Source organism: Corvus kubaryi, unplaced genomic scaffold (assembly GCF_017639235.1).
Source record: "Corvus kubaryi isolate FWS band 111438036 unplaced genomic scaffold, C.kubaryi_AGA036_p1.0 70, whole genome shotgun sequence".
NCBI classification, from domain to species: domain Eukaryota; kingdom Metazoa; phylum Chordata; class Aves; order Passeriformes; family Corvidae; genus Corvus; species Corvus kubaryi.
The window spans coordinates 428,920-450,028 of record NW_024582058.1 but is presented as its reverse complement, the minus strand read 5'-3'; the positions used below and the strand labels follow the sequence as shown (position 1 = coordinate 450,028).

The following is a 21,109-nucleotide window of genomic DNA, read 5'->3' as shown; positions in this document are numbered from 1 at the left end:
TGTGAGCATTTTGAAAGCTCTTTATAGAGTGCAAAAAGATCATTTCTTCTTTTATCTACTAAGATAGTAACAGTTCTGACTTCTCTGAATGTTCACCTCCTCCCTCTCAGTCTTTGGCTTGTCAATTAAGATGTTGGTTCTATTATCTAATGTATTCTAATAGTCCTGAAAGACCTGGCTGGACATTTGCACTTTAACTTGATTGACATTAGACGTGTGGGACTGGAGGAAACTTCACAGATTGGTTAGATGATACCATTCATCAGTAGAGAGGCAAGTGTTGATTGAAGCATTCCTATTGATTCAGTCCCCTAATGTGAATTATTCTCAGCCAAAAAAGAGAACATAGTAGGTAGTTCAGAGTGGCATTTGAACCAAAGAAGCCATTGATACGGTCCACCATAAATATTCAAGTTATTTTTTAAAAGAAATTGAAAGCATTGGCATGAATAAGTCATCACAAGTCTGGTTATTTTCAGGATCTCTCTTTTGTATCAAAGTTCTTGTTGAAGTCTATCAGCATTGCTCTTGAGCCCTTTAAAGGGTTGACAAAGCATGTCTTTATTTGGCAGGTTTTGCCTTTATTTTTCCCCACGGATTTTCTTGTGGTTACTCCTGCCTTCTTCACTCCAGAAAAGAATTCATCTTAGCACTTGAAAACTCCTGTTTTCCTCAAAATACAGTGTCTGAATTTCAAATTCAGATGAGCAAACATGATAACATGACACATGATGTCCTGTATTAAGTGCACTCAGGAAGTCTACCACATGGTATGAAGTCAAACCTCAAGGGTTGTTCTGCTTTGCAGTAACTGGCTTTACTTACTGATTGCTAAGGACCCTTCATGCTCTGAGCTGTATGTAGTTCTAGAAAGAAATGGAAATTCCCTTCTAGTAGAAATTTATAAGAGCAATGATCAGTTCAGCCTTTTTTTTTTCATAGTGGTCTTTCATTAAAATTAAGAAAGTGAGATAGAATTTAATTACTCACATACAGATCTCCATTTTGGAATTTTTGTTGATATTTTGAGCTTTCTTGCATCTTCCCAATCCATGGCTCTTCTGGGTTTTTTGGGCATAAGTAGGATCGAATAACCAGTTTTCCAAGAGAGGGGGCAGAGGATGTTTCTGTGTTCCCTGGGCTCCGTGCAAAGCCAATCATTCACTCCCTTTTTGTCTTTTGAATGAACACAATATTCTTAGAGTTATAGAATATCCTGAATTGAAGGGACCCACAAGGATCATTGAGTCCAACTAGTCCAACAGTCCTTGAATCTGCAAGTTCCCTTTTCACATCCTAACTACTTTCATACCTCCTGTTTTGAAATTTTCAGCATTTTGTTTCTAGATATATGTCATTGTGGAAGGCTAGAACATAAAAGGGGAGGATCTATGGTTCTTAGCAGAGCCAAGTCCTTTATGAGAGCTGGGAATTTGATTGTCAAGAGCCATTTAAAACTCCAGCAACATAAAGAGTAGATGATTGTGTGGCATATATGTGACAGCAGAAGAGACCGTGGGAATTTTTGAAACACTTAAGCAATTTATAAAACATGTGTAGATAGTTCTTTCCCAGTTGTTAATTAGCTAATCAGTTTGAAGTAATACCATGATTCTTATTTTCTAATGGCAACAGCAATAAGGGCGAATGAAGTTTCCTAGTTACAAGTGGTCAAAGTTTATTTCCAGCACACACAAAAATATGCTTTCTTTAGGCTTCTCCTGCACCCAAGCCCTCAGTTAGCCACAAGGAATCAGGAGGTTTGACAGAAAGTCAAATGACAGAAAGTAGTTTTCCCATCACGGTTGAATACATTCAGTAGGTGCGATGAATTGAATTTTAATTGTCTGTCAGTCGCTGCTTTCGTGGTTAAGCAATGATGTTCAAAGAATGTTTTAATTAGAGAACCCGCTTGCATGAAATGTCTTAATTTATGAATACCTTTTATGCTTAATTTCTAGCTTGGCCTCCCTTTTTACTAACAGGCATTCTCTGCTACCAGTTTGTACCTTGAGGTGTGTCATAGCAAACAAACAGTAATGTCATAATTTATGTTATGATGACAGGATATTTTGAAAATATGTAGAAAAAAATCATAATTTTTAAAGTTTAACCAACTGAGATTAAACACTATGTACTTCAGTCCCTATAAGTAAGGGAGATTTCACATTTAATGGACCTCAATTACTTTTTTACTCCCATTCCTCCAGCTTGATATTGCCTACTGTCTGAAAGGCTGGAATGGATTTTTTTCAACCCTAACGTTTCTATCTTGTAAAGCTTTCGTCTCCTTAACTTCACTATCAAATTTATTTCTCTACCTTTCATTTAATTATTCATTTCAGTCTATATTCATTTGCTATGTTAAAACAGTGACTGGAGAATTGAGCTGAGAGAAAAAATCATTTCGTTTAGATTATTTCTCCACAGTTTCATAATGCAGTATAATAAATATTATGTTTAGAAGTACAAATTAAAACATTATTTGCTTCGGGTTTTTAATTACTGTTTCTGTAGACATAAAGAGCTTGTGAAGCAGTATGTTATTTCAGTATGAGCTTTCTTCACTTCTGTTCTGTGAAAGTCAGAGAAAGTGCAGTCCAAACTGAAAGACAGATACATGTTATAAATCTCATAAGAGATGATGCAATAATTAACTTTAATAACAGAAAGATAGGCATTGAGTACTGAATGGAGTGCTGAGATAAAACATAGAGTTGTGTTATCACACATGGTAATATCTGATAAAATGAAACCATTTCCAAATAACATATGTAATTTATAATTTTTTATGTTTAAAGAAGGCCAGCCTCCATCTCCCACAAAGAGCAAAGAAGAGCAGCCTGAGGACCTGCAGGATGATGCTGAAGGTAGGTGGTCTAACAGCTTGTCAGGGCTATTAATCAATTCACATTTGGAGGAAAAGTTTATTTTGAATTCTTGGGAAAGAACTGGAAAGCTTTCAGTTAAGAATGCCATTTGCACACTTGGGAAGTTCTTTTTGGCCTGGATAAATCTTATGTAGTATATTTCATCCTAAGGTAGATTCACAATTACAAATCCTATTTTTGTATGATAGTCTACTGATTATTGCTGATACATCTTAATAAATTGCTGCTGTTTTATCTCTAACCTGTTCTGACGATGTAATTAAAAGCCGAAGTGCAATCCACATGGTACAGGGCTTGGGTCATAGTCTGATTGGTTAAGTTGGCCAGGTACCTGCTGCTAAACATGGAGCAATATAATCATCACTTTCCTTTTCTACAAGAAATTTTTTCTGTTTTCCTTTTTACAGTGTTTATGTTTCTAGACCTTACACAGTGTAGTGCATCTATCCGCAGTTAGAAGTCACAGGTGATTAACGTTATGCCTATAGTGTTGCTCCTCTAAGGATACTTTCCTCCACTTGAGTCTGCTCAGGGAAGCTTGTCCATGTGTATGGATGTAAATGTGGTCTATGCTGTTGTCAAACTGTATCAAAGTGTATTTTCGTAATCTCTATCTCTTTGGGAGAGTTGATTAAAGATGTTAACATCAAAGGCTTATTTTCAGAGTGCACAGTTTCACGCTGCTTTCAGAGATGTGGAAGAGCAAAACACCCCAATGCTGAAGAAATTCCCCTTCTGTGAAATAGTTAAAAGGAGGAACCTTAATCTTTAATCCATGACAGTTCCTTATCATGGGTTCTTTTTGACCTAATATTCCTCAAATGACACATCTCATTTTGCGCCTCAACCAGTGGCTCCACAATCTTCAGCATTTTGACCTAGCAGCTCCTAAAATATTCTGACTAGTGTATAGTGTGAGTCACAAAGAGCAGAAAAGGGTTAACATCTATCATTTTAAGTAACTGCTAGTAACATCCTGTCACTAATGTTGTGGCTGGTTGTTAATGGCAAGTAGTTAAAGCAATAGCTGTCATCACCTGGAAGGTGTGGAGGGACCCAAGAAATTTCATCACTCCTGTGTGTCTTTCCTTTCATGCTGCACTGAACCCAGATTAAATTAAAATACCAATTTTATGTTTGGATTAGAGAATTTAGCGATGACAAACCACATGTCCATTTGTATGGGGGCTAACCCACAGGTGGGATCGTGGTGACACTTTCAGTGTTCCTAAACAGGCAGAGCAATAGCTGTTTTACAATATATTCTTACATGGAGTGTGGCTAAGAGTTTTCCCTGTATCTGTGTCTTGAAAGAAACCAAAGCAAAACAGATGGAAGAGAAAAAGTATTGTCAAAGTGTAAGCTTTTCCTTCCATTCAAAAATTAACTGATGATGTTGTTTCATTCTTTCTGTGGCTCCCTAGATACTGTTTCCTATTTCTCTGTGCCTATCCGTGTTTCCTGGTGACCTACAGTTCACTTTGTGAAGCACAAATAAATATGTTGGAAGGGCAAAGTAAACAGTATGGCAATAGAATTATTGCATTACTCCTGAGCTGTAAAATGCCTGAACTCCTTGAATTTGATGCCATACAGAAGATTTTGCTGGTGCAGAATTGAAGTCTGTAAAACGTAATCACTGCTGCAAGATTTAATATAGCCAGTGGCAGATCCCCCATCTCCTAGGCAGGAACCAAACCTGTAATGTTTAGGATTGAAAGTCTAAATTTGGCCTTGAGAGTTGTTGTGATGGAGGAAAGAATAGGTGATTAAAGTGTTTGCTGAGGGGCCTGTGGAGAAACCTGGATTGGGTTTCTTTGGCATTATCTGTGCCTCTGGAAGAGAAGACAAGAAAGTGGGCTCCAGACACTGAATTCCTGTCAAGTTGCCAGGTGGCTGGAGTCTAATGTATCGTACCTGTGAGCCATTTCCATTGAAGTAAATGGGATTTGCATGTATTTGTCTGAGAAGAGGATTTAGTTTCTCTTGGTCCAATTATTAGCTGTTGGTTTTGACTAATAAAAAGAACTTTTAATGGAGCACCTTGAAGATTATGAAAGTTCTGAATATGTAACATGAACCACAACTACATGTCTGAGTAATTTTATTTAGGTAGGGGTCTGTCTTCACTTCCAAAAAGCTACCTTTTTTTCTTTTTAATGGAAAAACTGAGTAGCTTATGCATATAAACAGTCTTGAATAAAACACAACAAAGCCAAACTCTGCCTGAGGTCAACTTGGTTGAATTTCCCTTAGGGTAAAACTGAAGTGCTTTGTGGTGTGTTTAAAATTTGGGATAGTTCACTTTAGGTACCCCAGGTTGTTTTGTTTGGGTTTTTAAAAAAAAAAAAAAAAAAAAAAAAAAAAAAAGAGGGAAGAAAAAACCACCCAAAATCACACACACAAAAAAGTAAACAAATACTAAAAAAAAAAACAAACCACAAACAAAAACCCCCAAAAGCCTAACTCCTACCTTTTAACAATAAAAGCAAGTCCAAATTTAACATAAGGTATTATTTTCCCCTCGGTAACATGACCAGCTATAAAATATTTAACAAATATATACTGAGACATGGGAAGAACCCAATGTATTTTACTCTGCTTGGTTGTGAGTGTCCTTTTATATTGAAGATGGGAGTACAACTTGCAATGATATCAGCCTCATGTCTGCCCTCGTGGCAGTCTCTGAAACCTATTCCACTGAGTTCAGCAATATTTCTGCTGTAATATTTTTCTCCAGCTCACCAGGCTGGTTCATTGGCTAGAGGCAATGGAGCAATATCTTTTCAGTGCGTGTAAAAACCTCCACAGAAGATTGGGTACAGTAAGTTCCTTTATTATTACACTCTTTGTAATCAAGGAAAGGCGAGTAAGGAGCTTGTTTTGCAGTAAGCTAAAATAAACATTTGACATCCTAATGAAAGCAATCTTACATCGAACCACTAAAGTATTAATGGTGTCTGTTATTATGCTATTAAATATATTGTTCTCCGCCTCCAGACTGTTGGTAGAGAAAAGTGTGAGCTGCACAGCAGATTCTTATGTCAGTGTTTGTATTCCATAGATTTTCACTGCAGAGGTATTGTCTGTGAAAATGGATAGACTGGGAAACATCTTTTACTCGCAGATTCCCTGCAGTATTTCAGGTTTGACATGTGCAAACTTGCCATATAATTTTCTGCTTTTTTGTTCTTTTTTTTTTTCTCCCACCACTTTCCCGCATCCTGGGAGAGTAAAAGCAGGCAGGGATAATTTTGTCTTTCCCTTGGTCAGGTGCATTCATTGATTGACTGATTGTAAAGTGTCAGGTGAACAAAATACATTCGGCACTAAACAAAACATACACACATCTTACTTCAGTAGGTTCATAATGTAATCTTAAAGTGGTTACATAAATAAAATGGCAGTACTTGTCACAGCATAGCAGCCATGAGTTGGCACAAATGCCACAGTCACCCGTTCTCATCCTACTTATTGTCACCAAGCTAAGGCAAATCATTTATACAAAAGCCTAACAAAACAAAAATTTTAAATGTTCCTTGTTTTTCTTACCTACCTCCCCACATGTCCTCCCATATCTAGTGAACAGCATGGTGTGTGCAATAAATTTTTCCGATAGTGGGAGAAGCAAAACTGTTTGCCCTTTCCTTCTTTATGGGATTTCTCAGATATAAAGCAGAGCCTGCCCAAGAGCTGCCCCATCCATTCCCTTCATGGTCTGTGTGAGATCAATATTGTATCAAAGATGAGTAACACATCCAGTAACAGCAGCACAATTGCCTGCTTTTTCTCTTCCTCCAGCAGAAAAATAATCAATCCATGCTGCAAAAGCCATTTCCTTGCCCTCCTTCAAGGGATGCGGAGACAGAACTGGAGCTCCGGAAGTTGTTTTACTCCAGCTTCTCTCAAAAGCTGCTCCCCAGATGAATGATCTGATTCATCCTGATAGACTGACAGGCTGTCAGTCTCCCAGGATCACCTGTGCAAGGAGCAGGTCTGTTGGAGTTATTTGTCCAGGATGAACTTTGTCTGCTTTCCATTCACTTGGTGGGAAGGAGAACAGGTTGATGAATAAGCCAAACCACAAAGGTCAAAAGGAACACAAATCACCTTTAACAGAGTCGATGGTGTTGGTTCCTTTGCCTGATGGGGTCATCACAATCTGGCCTCTTGGCTTTCTAAGCTAACATCACATGTCTAAATGTTGTGTCAGAAATATAGGCTCACCAGCTGGCACCTGCCTGACTTGGTGGATGCTCTGTCCATGAGAGATGTCAGTCTGGTGATTGAAATACATAGCAGAAATAAGGCAAAATAAAACTATATCTTATTTTGACAACTCATTGGTCCAGCAGGTCATGGCCATTTAGTAGGATTTTCATCAAGAGGGAGACACACAAAAAGTTTTTGTGAAATGGTAAAAAGCATATAGTCTTGGGACTAGAAAATAAACCTCTATGGCTTAATCCTCTGAGATTAACATAAGGCTTCCTGTTCCTGCTTCTCCTTTATGTGCCATGAATTTTGCAGCTGTGCTGCTCTCTCCCTAGCTTCATGGAGAGGGATCTAGTGTATGCACCCACCATAGTCCATGGGACTTGGCTTGTGCTACATCCCTCCAAGGTGGGCTCAATCCTCTCTGGAGCTGGTGGGATGCACAGAGTAGCTGCTCTTTCTTGCCATTACACAGATGTTCTAAGCATCTTTTCTAAGGCTCTTCTAACTGTGCAGGCCTGATTGTCTCTCTCTTTAACATATGAATTAATATTATCTAGATTTGACTTCTGATTAGTTTTAATATGTTCTGCAGTTTATAGCAAGCAGTTCTTTTATCCCGGGATAAATTGTAGCTACATTCTTACTTTGCATCCCATGGGGCAGTCATATTCTTCAGTGAATTTCTGCTCCAATCATAATGTACTAAAAATGAACATTGAGTCACATAATTATACTTCAAAAAACACACAGTCACTTATTCAGCCTTAAGAGTGCTGCTTTTTATTACGATAGCTTAGAACTGAGTGTCTTCTTTTTGCCACCAAACCTAATCCTTTAGTAAAATGTTAAATGAAGATAAAGTACTACAGAAGAAATTCCCTGGGAAAGATGTGTATCAAACATGTCTGTGAGATGTTCCACTAACGGTGTGCTGTGTGCTAGTCCAAAAGAGAGCCCAGAGGTCTAGCCACGGACCCGTCCACACTACGGCAGGCACACACAAATATATGCAGGCAGACAGGGTATGCTCCTCACCCTTGAACTGTTGTGAGCACACGCAGTAGCAGAGGTGAAGAAGTAAAAGAGAGGGGACTCTTCGTATGTGTTCCACACAGACGTTTATTCAGGTGACAGGGACGGAGAGCCAAATTGATAGGCGGGTCCAGGGATTTTATACTCAGTACGAGACAGGCAGGGAAAGGGATTACATCCAATGGAATAGGGACAAGTAGGCGGGGTTGACAGTAAAGGAACCAATGGGAACAACACATAGGAGGGACTTAGGGAAGGATCCAATGGGGCATCGAGGAACAAAGAACTTTCTAGAACATATGCATATTAATCAAGGGAAATGAATATGTGTAACTCCATACATGAAACTGGGAGGGGAAAACAGTAACTTATCAGGGGAAAACATGCAAATACCAGAATAAAGGAATCATGGATTCTCACCGTAACTGCAAAGTGATATACTAAGCTTGGATTGCTGACCACCACAGCTGATTGTCTGCATTCTCCTCAGGAGACAGAGTGGCTGGAGCCACCTGCACCGCCACAGTTCACCTTAATGCAGATGGGTTATATTTAAAAAGTGGCAATTAACCTCCATCCACTGTGGTTGATAGCTTCTCTTTTTGCTTCTGTTTTGAAGTCTACCATCTGTCTTGACTGATTGCAGTTTTCAGAATATTAGGTGATCACCTTGCACTTAGCCAGGAGTAAAATAGGTTGTTATCTGTATTTTCAGTTGTATTTTCTCTCTGAGCAAACATTTCTTAGAAGATTCTTTTCATCGGTGAAGTGGCTTCTGCTGTTTCATTGAATTGCCTTGCAGTGGCTGTGCAGAGCTTGGAAAACGCAGCTCATTTTGGCCTCCACAGGTGATGTGCAGTCCTATTGTGTTGGCCATTTACCCATTTGGGTTTCTTTTAGCAACTGAATGTACATCTGTGTAACAGAACCAGGAAGACACTTGCAATTCCTGTTTTCGCCCTGAGTGCTTCAGAGTAGATTGTCTTCCTTCTGAGATGAGCTAGGGTGCAAAAGACTAAGTTACTGGGGTGACTAATGCAGTGTTGTCAGAGGAGAATTCTACACAGTGACACACCCCGAGTCACCTGCAGGGGACTCATCTGTCAAGGAATTCATTGCTCATTTTTAGGCGTGATGTGAATAACAGTAAACCGTCACAATTGTTTGGGTCCAGTGCAGAAGATGGGGCTGGTCCCTTCATTCCGAAATACTGATGCCAAATAGTCCATGGTTTTGTTTGCTTTTTGTGTGGGTTTTTTATGAGTGTAGTCTTCTCTGTGGCTTCTCTGTCTGTTTCTTCAATTTGTGAAAAATCAAAATAGGTCTCAAGTTTTATTTTGACTGTGGCTTGGAAAAGAAGCCATGTGGCTGTCTGTCATGGTACATAGTTACTCAGATCTTAGGCAAACTGTAAAAGTATGAACAAAGAGTAAATCTATATAGTAACAATAAAATTTGTGCGTTTATTTTGCACTTGCCCTCACGGGGTCATTTTGTTTCTCTGTCTCTTGGATAGGGCTAATTGTAGGGCCAGGAGTTAGGACTTCTCTATAGTGCTGTGAACTCTGCATCAACTCACAGGAGCAATTTCTGTCCACTTTTATACACTACGAGAACAGTAGTAATACTGTGCACCACAGTGTGTGTATTTTTTTGCATCAAAATGCCAGTTCTATCTTTGTTCTCTGCACAGACTGCCTGTGACATCTAGGGTGTGATATCCATTCATATTCTGGTTGTGTTGGTCAGCTCAAGCTTCCAGGAGATGTCTCCCTTCATTTGTTTTGAACCATCACAGGAATAGTGATGCTCAGCATCATTGGCAATGAAATGTTCCACACCCCTTGCCCAGCACCTGTATTGCACAATCTGAGTCAATGGAGAGTTACATCCAGTGAAAAGCCAGCTGAGCACCATGTTCCCAGCAGTGAGTTGAGACAAACGGGCATGCTCCTGTCTTCCCAGGACTTAATTTGATGCTGTAGCTGTTGTTGCCTGGTTCTTCCCTAGCCAGGAGAGGTATGATGAAGCTGAGTTAGTTGTCTTATGACCCACAGAAGAGTGAAGCAGGGGGAACATGCGTGGTGACTTCAGCAGGCTTTAGCTGAGACTCTTGTATTTCTCAGGATGTTAAATAGGTGCAATACAATCATTTTATTTTTAACCTCTGAGATAAGCCACTCAAGCTACAGGTTTTTCATTCTTTTCCCACACTCCTGGACAAAATGCTGCGTGGAAATGAAACCCTGTTATTTATTGGGCTGACAAGCTTCACTGGGCTGGGTGCATTCACAGTAGCATGTTCAGGGCTGCACCTGCAGCACAGTAGTTTGTTGAAGCAGCACAGAGGGAAGAAGTCTCATAACTCTATTAAACAATTACTGCAGATAAATCATAATTAACCCTTTTTAAAATGTACCCCAAAGGGGTTAAATACAAGTAGTGATTAAAAGTGACCTAAATCATAATTTAATTAAAAGAAATTAAAGTGCAAACTGAAAATGTTCAGCAACTCAGGCCACCACCCTAATGATTCACTTTAATGTGTTTGTAGTTCTGCAATAATGGCCTTTGTGTGTATGTGCTTCTTGGTTTATGTCTAATATTATTTTGCCACTGGAATAGTTTGAAAATAGTTGCAGGCTGTATGATCTCAAGTGTCTATATGGATGTACATGTGCTTTCTTCTCACATTTTAGGGATTTCACTGATGCCAGCGTATCTACTTGTGTGCAGAATGCAGATCAAGGCCTATATTTTAAATTTTCTCATTAATTAGTTTCTCTGCTATACTATAAGGACCTTCACGTCATTAGTGCCATGATTACCATGGCAGTATTTTTGTGCTGTAAAAAAGATAGTTGAAAACTGGCGTCCCTTGTCTGCCAGATCTTGGTTGCACTTGCATTTGTTATACAAGAAAGAAGCACAGGTCAGACCAATGGAGAGATGCCACAGTCACTGGCCATGCAGAGAAGCAAATGATGCTCCTGGATTTGCATGGCAGAGCCATGCAGAGATGCAGCAGGATCAAACCTGCTGTTCCAGGATGTGGTACCTGCACAAATTAAGATGAAAGCCTCAGGTGTTGGCCCTTTGTCATTTTTACTTCTACCCCAGGAAGGAGGAGAAGGTTTGAGGAAACCTTATTCTGGGTGTTGACACCCTATGGATGATATAAATACAGCTTTCTCAGTAGCAAAAACAATTTTATTATTAATAGCTTATGTGTTCATGAGTTGGACTTGATAATCCTTTTGGATCTTTTCCAGATCAGGGTATTCTGTGGTTCTGTGTTGGAGGGGTAAAAATGGACTGTTTCTTCCTGGTTATACAGAATTTCTTCCTTTAAATAGAAGAATACAGTATCTGCAATTCTGTTTTCTTCTGAAAAATGTCTTTTTGTACCATTTTTTGGGGCACTGGCTTTAGCCTCATCTCTAAGTATGTCGCCAGCTGCTTGTGAAGAAAGATGCTGCTGAAGAGGAGTAGGTGTGTGAGCAGACCTAGCACTTCCTCAGCTCTGAAATGGGAAGAGCCAAGAGGCCAGCAGGCTATTAATATTTTTGACTTGCCATGTTTGTCACAAGAACAGTGGAAGATGTAAGAAGCCACATGCTTCCAGGGTCTTGCAGAGAAAATATGAAGAATACTAAAACTGCAAGGGTTTGTCCCCTGATCTTTCATCATGATCTTGTCTGATGCCTTCTCTTGTCTGACAGCCTTCTCCTGTCTGATGGCTGGCTTATTATTTATCATATTATCTGCTTCATTTGGGGGCTGCCACTGCAGCTTGCACCTCACTGTGCATGCTAAATGCCTCTCTGTAAGAGAAGGTGGGCAGGCACTCCTGGAGAATCCTCTTTGCTGGTGGAGTTAGAAGTTCCACTTGCTCTGCCAGCTTGCTGAGCATGCTGATTGATCCTTGTTTAGCCTCTTTTCTACCAAATATATCATGTGGGGAAGGGGCATGGGGTTTTTTTATGACCTCAAAGAAAATGCTAAGGGGAGACAGCAAGAACCTATCAGGCAGTAGTCAGCTTGGCTATATATGGAATATATAGCCAATATATGGACAGAAGTAGGTCTTTTAGCATCTGATGTGCTTATTTTTTTTTGTATGGTGCTACTGTGATCCTCAAACTTCTGGTTTTTTAAGCTGTTATGCCAGGGGGAAAGAAACAGATGTTCCAATTTGTTTTGTGATGTGGCTCAAAATAATTTACATTTTCTGGCCTGAAATGACATGACATGTCATTTGCTACTTTTTTTTACCTCCTTTGGAGTGAGTGACAAATTGTTGTTCAATTACCAGTGTAATAGAAAAGTAAATATTGTGAGGACAGCTTTCACCTAAAGAAATGCAATCACTGATTGCTGCAGTAGTGGGAAGAGAAGGATGGTAGATACTGTAGAAGCCATCCAGTGGAAAATACATTTTTATTATAAATAATGTCATGGGGAAGACTCAAGGAAAATGCACTGGCTCTGGCTTTTCTGCCTGGAGAAAAGGAGATCCAGGGGTGAATAAAAATATGGTGGAAAAATTGTCTCACTTCTCTCGTAAAATATATTTCCAGCTCTTTGCCTTGAGGACATGCTCCTTAAAGCCTTTCCATTTGCTCTGCACCCAGTTCCAGTGAAGAGCAATAACTGCAGAAAGACTCTTCATCAGTCAAACACACTCAGTGAGAGAGACTCATTAGAAGGGTTTTTTTAAAGTGGAAAAACCTGTTTGTCAAAGACTTTGGGATTAGTCACTTCTCCACTCTATAGTTTGCTTTCTTATCAGTGTATTCATGCTCTGCTTCCTCCCTTTCTAACGAGATAAATAGATACTCTAGGCTAAGCAGAGTTTAACTGTTCCTTCTGCAAGTCATTTACTTGAGCATCACTTGTCCAGTCCTAATTTTTAGCATTTCCTTTTCTCTATTTCTTCAAAAGTCTCTTGCCAGGCACAATGCTTACTTACAGTACACTGATCAAGATGACTTTTCATGTCATGATCCAGTCAGTCTATTGGGCTGGGTCAGAGTACAAGCGGTGAAGTTTCTGTTTAAAGTCTTTCACATTTTTCTTTCTAAAGGAACAAAATGAAGTGAAAAGATGTTGAGAATCCTGTAATTTATGTTCTATCCGACCAGTTCTAAACAGTGAATGTCCAGTGAAATAATACATTTAGGATTGAGAAAATGTGGTTCATCTGATAATCTGCCGACCAGATGATCATTTAAACTTTCTCTCATAGTTTAAGTTTTCTCTGAGTGACTTAAGCCAGAGATATAGTTTCTTTGCAATAAATATGAATGAACCCTTGAAATACCTGGTTTTAGTCAAGTAAGTTGTGGCTATAGTCATAATAATGGATGTAGAAAAAAGCATCATCTGGAAATAGAGTTTTAATTGTGAATGCGGTAAGGTAATGGCTGAAATTAATTTCAGTGATATATCAGTAGTTACCATTTATGCCTAACATGCTTTTTCTGGTTGTAGTCTTTCTGCAGAGAGTGAAACATGTTACACTTGACCATAATTAAATCCTTGAAGCTTTGGCACTGCTCATTTCACAATGATGCAATAATCTCTTTGGGTCTGACCTATCAGTAAAGATTTTTCCAGTGCCGCCGCACTGTGGTGTTACAGGATTGTCTTTATTTATTAATTGCTTGCTGCATAGCTTGATGACACCAAGCCTGTGTTTTAAGAGAAAAGGGACGAGGGAGAGAAAGTTTATCCTCTAGTATAGCTAACTTTCTATTGTGCACGTGGTCCTCCCGTTGTGTGTCGACAGGCAGAATGGTGACTTTGAAAACAGTACCTTTTGATTTCAAGTCAGGGAAAGAAAAACTCCACAGGTTTTGTCACGCCATTTTGGTCATCCACATAATGCAATTTTTTACAGGTTAGAGCTCAAAAATGTGCTAAGAAATCACTATAGCAAGTCATCCATTAAGGTTAGAATTCGTACAAAGAGTTACCAGGAGGGCAGGAAGCCCAAGTCCCCGCTGATGGCCATCACCTGCAACCTGCCTACCTCTCTTCTCTCAGGTGAGGGGTATCAAGTTCCTGCTCCATCTCCTCTCCTCCTGAGAGCAGCTCTGTGCAGGGCCAGCCTTGGAAATAATTCTCCACTAGTCCCATCTGCTGGATGCCAGGAAGAACTGCCTGCTGGAAGGAGGGACAGCATCATACCTCAGCCTTTAAATATCAGCTGGGTGCAGTGTGCCACCAGATGTAATCTGCCTGTGGAAAACATCTGCTCTGTCTGTTTTCCTTCCATCCACCTAATCACATTTGGACCACTGCTATTCCCTTCACCAGGTTCCATGTGTTAAGTCAAAGCAAGGTGGCTGCGCAAGGAACTTTAGCCGTGTTGCTTTAGAGAAGCTATAATCAGAAAACCCAGCAGCCAGCAAAGATCACAGCAAAAAAATGTGTATCATCATCAAGACATTTTCAGGCCCGGGAATAAATTTCTTTTCTTGCAATGTGTATGCTCAGCAGTCAGATTTTCAAATACCTCATTAAGGCTGGTACTCAGCTTGTGGTGCTGCAAAGAAGGGAGCATGGCCATGGCATCTGATCCTGCATGCAGCACTGCAGCCTCTCATGTTATTATGACGCTAAAAGAGCCTTTTCCATCCCTGAAAATAGAGAATTCCTGATATATTTCTAATGAGGGCAAGCAAAGTTTAAGAGACCCATAGATATTTTTCAGGGTATTACCCATTCTCAGTGGTTATTTGCTGTTTGGTACCTGCCTTCCAAAAGAGAGATGGAGGGTAGAAAATGGATAATGAATGTGAAGTAGTGGAGAAAATTGGGAATGACTGTGAATGTAAAAAGGGGGAAACTTCATTCAGTCCAAACAATCTTACTTTGGTTTAATGTGCTCTCTTCATTATAGCCATTTGTGATGCGTTTTTATACTTTACATTAAGTGGCATTGTGGTTTCTGCTATAAAATTAAATTCAGTTGATTCTTACTTTCTATAGGCATTGAAGTATGTTCTGCAGGTCAGAAACACAGCCACTTCAAGAATCCTGTTGAAATGTTACTGGAGGAAAATAATCTTGGGGAAAAAAACTCTTTATAGAATACATAGAAGTTCAAGCAACTTTATAAAGTTCAAGTGCAATTTCATTTATTGCAGACTGTGTTTAGGGAAACATCCCTTTATTTGGTATTGTTATTTCCAGTGAGCCTATTGAGATAAAATCTATAATTCTCATCTTGAGATATAAAAATATGACTGGTTTAAATGGAACTGTTCCTGTTGACAGTTTTTTTCAGCTTACCTTTACACCTCTCCTTTTTTATCACAGCACTTTGTTGTAAATTAGCAGTTTGTGCTAAATAGGTTTAAATTAATATTGCACTGCTCCTGTTACCAATACAAAGATGTATCATAAATAATTTTTATGTGTTTTTCTCAATAGGTGGTAATGGCACAGTGGATAAGAAAAACACCAATGAAAGTAAGACCCAGAGTCAAGAAGCAGGTTTGTGCCCAGCTCCTTAAAGGCCTATCTTGGGTTTTATCCACTTGGTGAACAATAACCTTAGTCAGTGCTTTTGAAGGGGAATGTTTGTACATTTCCACCAGATTAGCTCAGGTCTTCAGCAATGCTCCCATTAGAGACCAAATCTTCATTCATTGTGAATGAATGTGTTGCAGTGCAGGAATGCAGACCCCTCTCCAGTTTACCAGCTCTACGTTCTCCCGTTAAGGTGCCTAATCTAGCTAATCCTCTCACAAGGAATAAATAATTTTTTCTCCTCTGCATAGAATAGAAATGAGGTAAAAGAAATGTGGGGAAGGGAGAAACAAGCAGCAGGCTCCTTCTGATGAAAACATAACTCCTGATGATTTTTAAGGGTATTTTCAAATTTTAAAAAATTGTCTACACAAGTCGTAGTGGTTATGAAGATTTAAATCCATAGAGAAAAATATTGCATATGCTGTGAGTGAATGTCAGAGTTCACAAGCAGTGCGTTTTGCAGGTGACATGCTTATAAATTATAGTGAGTTCAGTATGTTGGAATACAGTGTCACTCTGTGCTCACAAGTGATTTTTTTCTGTTTAATTTTTCATGCTACACAACTCTGTTCCTTGCAAGAGACAGCTAGAATGAATTAGCTATCAAAAGACCTGAAGTGGCAATCAAAATGTCTATCTCCTTATTTCTTAAGTATTTCTTTTAGTGTAGTATTGCATGTAGCACTCCGCTTTTCTCATTCCATCAGGATTTTTTTCCCATTATAGTGCAGAATGTTCCCTAAGCATATTTAAACCAGAGAGAATGAAAGGGTTTTCTTTGGAGTTTCTTGAGCTGAAGGTGGCAAGTCAGCAAACACAGTAGCTAAATTTAGAAGGTCTGGATTCCTGACTTACCTGATTTGCTTCCTGCATTGTGGTAATGAGAAATCCATTGGATGAGTGTCTTCTTTTTGTCCTATGCATTGGCCACTGTGTAGGTGGAAGGGCAGCTTTTCTCCCTGCCCTGCACAGGTCACTCTTCTGCAACTGAGTGTTAACATCTGATGCTGCCTGTCCAAGCTTGAAGTCCTTCTGTGTTTCATGTTCTTTTTATCACCTCTTCTGTATGTCCTCATGCAGGGCAGGCAGTGAGAGACAAAGCCAGAGGCACACAGTATTACAGAATAAAATAGATTCCCATGGACTTCAGCAAACTTTATCCTCCCCAAGATAAGTGCATGGTGGTGTTTTGTACCACATGTCCTTCCCTGGGTTTTTCACTTTCATGCTAGTTGTATTTCAAACAGACAAAGGGGACCAGGGAGAAGAATGAGTTATTCCATGTGAATTGAGATTCTGTTTTGAATCTCTGACTAGACTGGGGCATATCTTTTTCCATGCAATTTTCAGCTTTTAACTATACTGAGTACTGCTTGACTGCTAGCTCACTTAAGAGCTAATACTGCCTGGAGCTCCTGGCTCCAGTTGTAGAGGTTCCTGTTAAACCTGCATCTGGAGATGCCCAATACAGCCTGCTGTGCTTGTCACTGAAAGTCACTCTGATGGGGTAAGTATTTCAGTTTGATTGAATAAAATTCCCTTTTTCCCAAGAGAATTAAGGAATGTTTACCTCTTGAAACTACTACTTTGCTACTGTATGTGTTTGAAATGCACTGTGCTTTTCCCAAAACTGCTTGTTATGACTTGTTGCAATACGAGCTGTCAGAGCTGGTTCATCAGAGCCATGATGTACATTCTTTTGCTATCTTGAATTGGTACTCATGTTTCATTTTTCTCATGAAGAGTGTCAAAGAAAAGATCCAGACATCTGAGATCCCAGATCCAGAAAATGTCATACTTTAGGAACACAGTTTAGGTACATGCCTAAATATAATGTCGTGCCCACTCATTAGTCACCTCCTTGGCCACAGGCAGATGGTGTTACAGGAGAAAATGATCTGGCTTAGCAATTTTCCCTCCTAGTTTACATAGTGACAGGAACAGAGAGGGCCACAATTACCTCCAGTTAGTTACATCTACCTAGTGAGTCTCTGCTGCTTTCTGCTCTATGCATTGCGGAGACAGAGCATCACCAGGAACTTTGAGATTGCTATTTTTTCTTCCTTTCATGGCAGTAGAAAATTACCTGATTTTCCAAGGTACACAGTTGTATGCCTAGAAGATTGCTAAACACTACAAGTGACCACTGTTAGGAACAATCCCGTCAAATGTTAAAGTTCTTATTTGTATTATATAAACCAAAAGGCATAAACTTCCTCTGAGTGTGACAAATCATATACTTCGACATTGTGAAAGAAAATATAGGACAAAAAATTGATGCTCTATTCTTACTCGGTCCATTATATAAAGATTTACATATTCTCATTATAGTGAAAAATATCATGATATCATAGAGAAAAGTATATATTATAAAGAAAACTATAGTAGTGGTAAAAGCACCAATAGTCTGAAAAGACTGAAAGTTTTCAACTGTGTGGGGTTTTTTTAAAGTCTGGCCTACAGTCTGCCATCTATGAGCTTCACAGTTAACACATGGGAAAACAACATGGCAGGTGGTTCTGAGCTCTTGTTTCAATCTAGCTAAAAGTACTAGTTGTCTATGTAAGGAAAAGAATTTGTCAGAATCATCAACAACAAGTCTTTTGAAAGAAATTAAAGTCTAGAAATGAAAACAAAAGCTTATAAAAATTTTACAATTATAAAAATCAGCAAGAAATAGCAACAGTGAAAGTGAAAACATTTTATTAAGTTCATGTACCAGTTGTATCTATTAACTACAATAGGTTTACCTATGTGCCCTACCATTAAAAAACTCCAAGCTGCAGATTTCTAAGAACTTTCTAATTTCAGGCCTGATTCATGAAAGCTTCTATTTTCAGGAAAGCATTTGCATCTAGTAATTTGAGTTCCAGTGGGATTCATGGACATGATTCAAGTTAAGAATGACTTAATTGTTTTTTCTCAAAATATATGGATTAAATGAAAGAAAGAAATCTCAGAGCAAATAGAACACCAGTCTACGCATGAAACCAATAGCTGTATGATGAGATATTGAAATACAGATTTGATCTGGCTGTATTGGAATGTTAGTTTACATCTTTCTTAGGGAAGACAATCAGACCAGTAATAGCCAGTAAATGGATGGAAGCCCAGTAAATGAAATTCAGGTCTAATACCTTGTCTCAATAAGGCGTAACACTTTTTTTTCAGTGAAGTGGTTCATCAGTTTTCTGTTTAATGAATAACTTCTCTTTCATTACCTTTGTTCTTATAGATGAAACAAAACCTTCAGCTGTAGCCAGCCTGTCATCAGAAGACACTGAGCTGAGTGAGAATAAAGGTACAGATTGGAAATTGTGTTTTGAAATATCCCATCCCAAGAGGAAATTTCATGAAACTGTTTTTTCCTTTGTCTGGAAATTGCCAAAATCTCAGTTAAACAATACAGAAATAGGTAAACACCTGGATTTTCATTTACAAAAGTCTTTGTAATGAAGCACTTGGCACCAACTGTTGTGCTGGTAGCAGAAATGCCACAAATTCCTAAGTCCCCTTGTTACAGAGTTAATACTAAAATATCATACATGACGTATCCGAAATAAGCCCAAAGCTTGGGCTCCCTGGGATTGTTGGGGTCCCTCCCCTGCCATGTAGCCCTGGGAGAGGGGCCCTGGGGGGAGACACGGGGTTTCCCTGCCCCTGGTCAGTTTCATTTCCCATTGGTTGGTTTGTGTTCCCCGGGGTGGCCGAGGACCCTCGGGTCCCGTGACTGCGGGGCTCCTGAGCTGAGCCCCGGCCATGCGGCTGGAGAAATAAACATCTCTGAAACATCTACCACGAATCTGTCCTTATATACTTCGTTTCCACGGGACTCCTGGTTTGAAATATGCTTGTTGCAGTAATCCCCGCTGCGACAAACTGGTGGAGGAATGCGGGCAAGACACCGATCCCTAAGGAAGATTCGTGAGTAAAATAACCACTCTAGACCTCTCTTCTCATCTTGGTTTGGATATTCTCTCTGGACTATGGGAGAATCGTGGGAAATGGGGCTCTCTGAGCCACAGGAAAAAATTTATCTAGAAGTAAAAGAATCCTTGAACAACAAAACAAAAAAGTAATGCAACTGGGAGATCTAGAACATTTCTTCATCTGGCTTTTCAAAAGGTTCTCCTATATTTCTTGAGACTTACTTTTTGATATCGAACCTCCTGTATCTTGTGAGGGGTGTTTCTGGGACGAGATATGGGATAAAGTATGGGATCAAAGAGAAGCTTTCCGTGCATACCTTATAATCAGGGAAGCTCTTGAGGAGCATTTGTATGGTCCCATTACCCCTAAAGCAGAGGATCATACTTATCCTGTGGCCGAGACCACGCGGCCGCCATCCCAGGAGCACATGACTGCAGCCGTGCCGGCGGAGGTGCCTGTGCTGGATGCGCCTGGCCCCCTTGGGAGCCCGTGCCTTATCGCGGACCCCATCCCTGTCTCGGGGTCCCCGGCCACGCGACAGCGAGTGAGGGAGCAATGCCGCAGGCGCCGTGGGTGCCGTGGGCCACGAGCAGCCAGGAACCGGGCATCGGTGTGGCAGGCCGCTCTGAGCACACGGCTCGAAGAGCCCTGCGGAGGGAGAAGCAGCGGTTTCCACAGCGACACGAGAAGCTGCGCAGCGCAGCACCGAGCCGGAACGGGGCCGCACTCAAAGCAGCGTGGAGTTTGCAGAGCGGAACCACTCACAGGCCACAGAGCCAGCAGCGATGGCAACGCGGGGCCGCGCAGAGCCCAGACACGCGCCGGAGCAGCGCCGGTCGGAGAGCGTGGAGCAGCCGCAACGCGGGGGCCCGGCCGAGACGTCGGAGTCGGCGAGGCGGCGGCCACGCAGGACAAGCAGCCACAATGAACACGCAAGCATGTGATAGGAGGAGTTATAGCAACAAAAGTCACAGGAACTGTGAAATGGTACAATGTAAAAACCAACTATGGATTTATAACATGAGATGATACAGGGGGAGATCTATTCATCCATAGAACTGCCATTAAAAGGAATAACCCTAAAAATTACCTGCAAAGTGTAGGAGATGGGGAAGTTGTACAATTTGATACAGTGCAAGGAAAGAAGGGTTTACAAGCAGCGAATGTTACTGGGCCTGGGGGTATTCCCGTCAAAGGCAGCCGTTATGCACAAAATTATAAACAATATCCATCCCAGCAATTTCCCTACTCACAGCCTACTTTCCCCTTTTACCCTATACCCAATATGAACCCCTTCCTAAGTTTACCCTATCCCCAGTTTATTCCTAATCCATTTTTCACCCCATGGCTTCCCTATACAATTCCATTTCCCTACAATTCCTCTCCGATGCTGAGGGGGGGATGAAAAGAGGGAGGGAAGAAATTAAACCCTCTCCTGCCTCAGTTTCCCCACAAAACATGCCCGGAGAGTTCTGTCTCCCTTCTGTCAGCCCTGA

The 21,109-nt window shown here is 40.3% G+C and overlaps 2 protein-coding genes across 13 annotated transcripts in view; one reads left to right on the top strand and one right to left on the bottom strand.

The window, feature by feature from the left end:
* MACROD2 (mono-ADP ribosylhydrolase 2) overlaps positions 1-21,109 on the top strand; it is an 877,989-nt gene that overhangs the window by 803,233 nt on the left and 53,647 nt on the right. For 4 of the 10 annotated variants that reach the window (XM_042049286.1, XM_042049291.1, XM_042049285.1 and 1 more), the window contains 3 exons: positions 2,802-2,870; positions 15,582-15,644; positions 18,919-18,984. In XM_042049286.1, coding sequence (XP_041905220.1) covers positions 2,802-2,870; positions 15,582-15,644; positions 18,919-18,984 — 198 coding nt within the window. The remainder of the gene's footprint in view (positions 1-2,801; positions 2,871-15,581; positions 15,645-18,918; positions 18,985-21,109) is intronic. The other 6 variants (XM_042049284.1, XM_042049283.1, XM_042049288.1 and 3 more) reach the window with 6 other exon arrangements.
* Positions 19,927-21,109, bottom strand: part of LOC121674730 — a 35,639-nt gene continuing 34,456 nt past the window's right edge. For all 3 annotated transcript variants that reach the window (XR_006019805.1, XM_042049292.1, XM_042049293.1), the window contains one exon: positions 19,927-20,590. Coding sequence is in view for 2 of the 3 variants with exons in the window: in XM_042049292.1 (XP_041905226.1) it covers positions 19,998-20,590 (593 nt within the window). In the remaining variant the exon portion in view is untranslated. The remainder of the gene's footprint in view (positions 20,591-21,109) is intronic.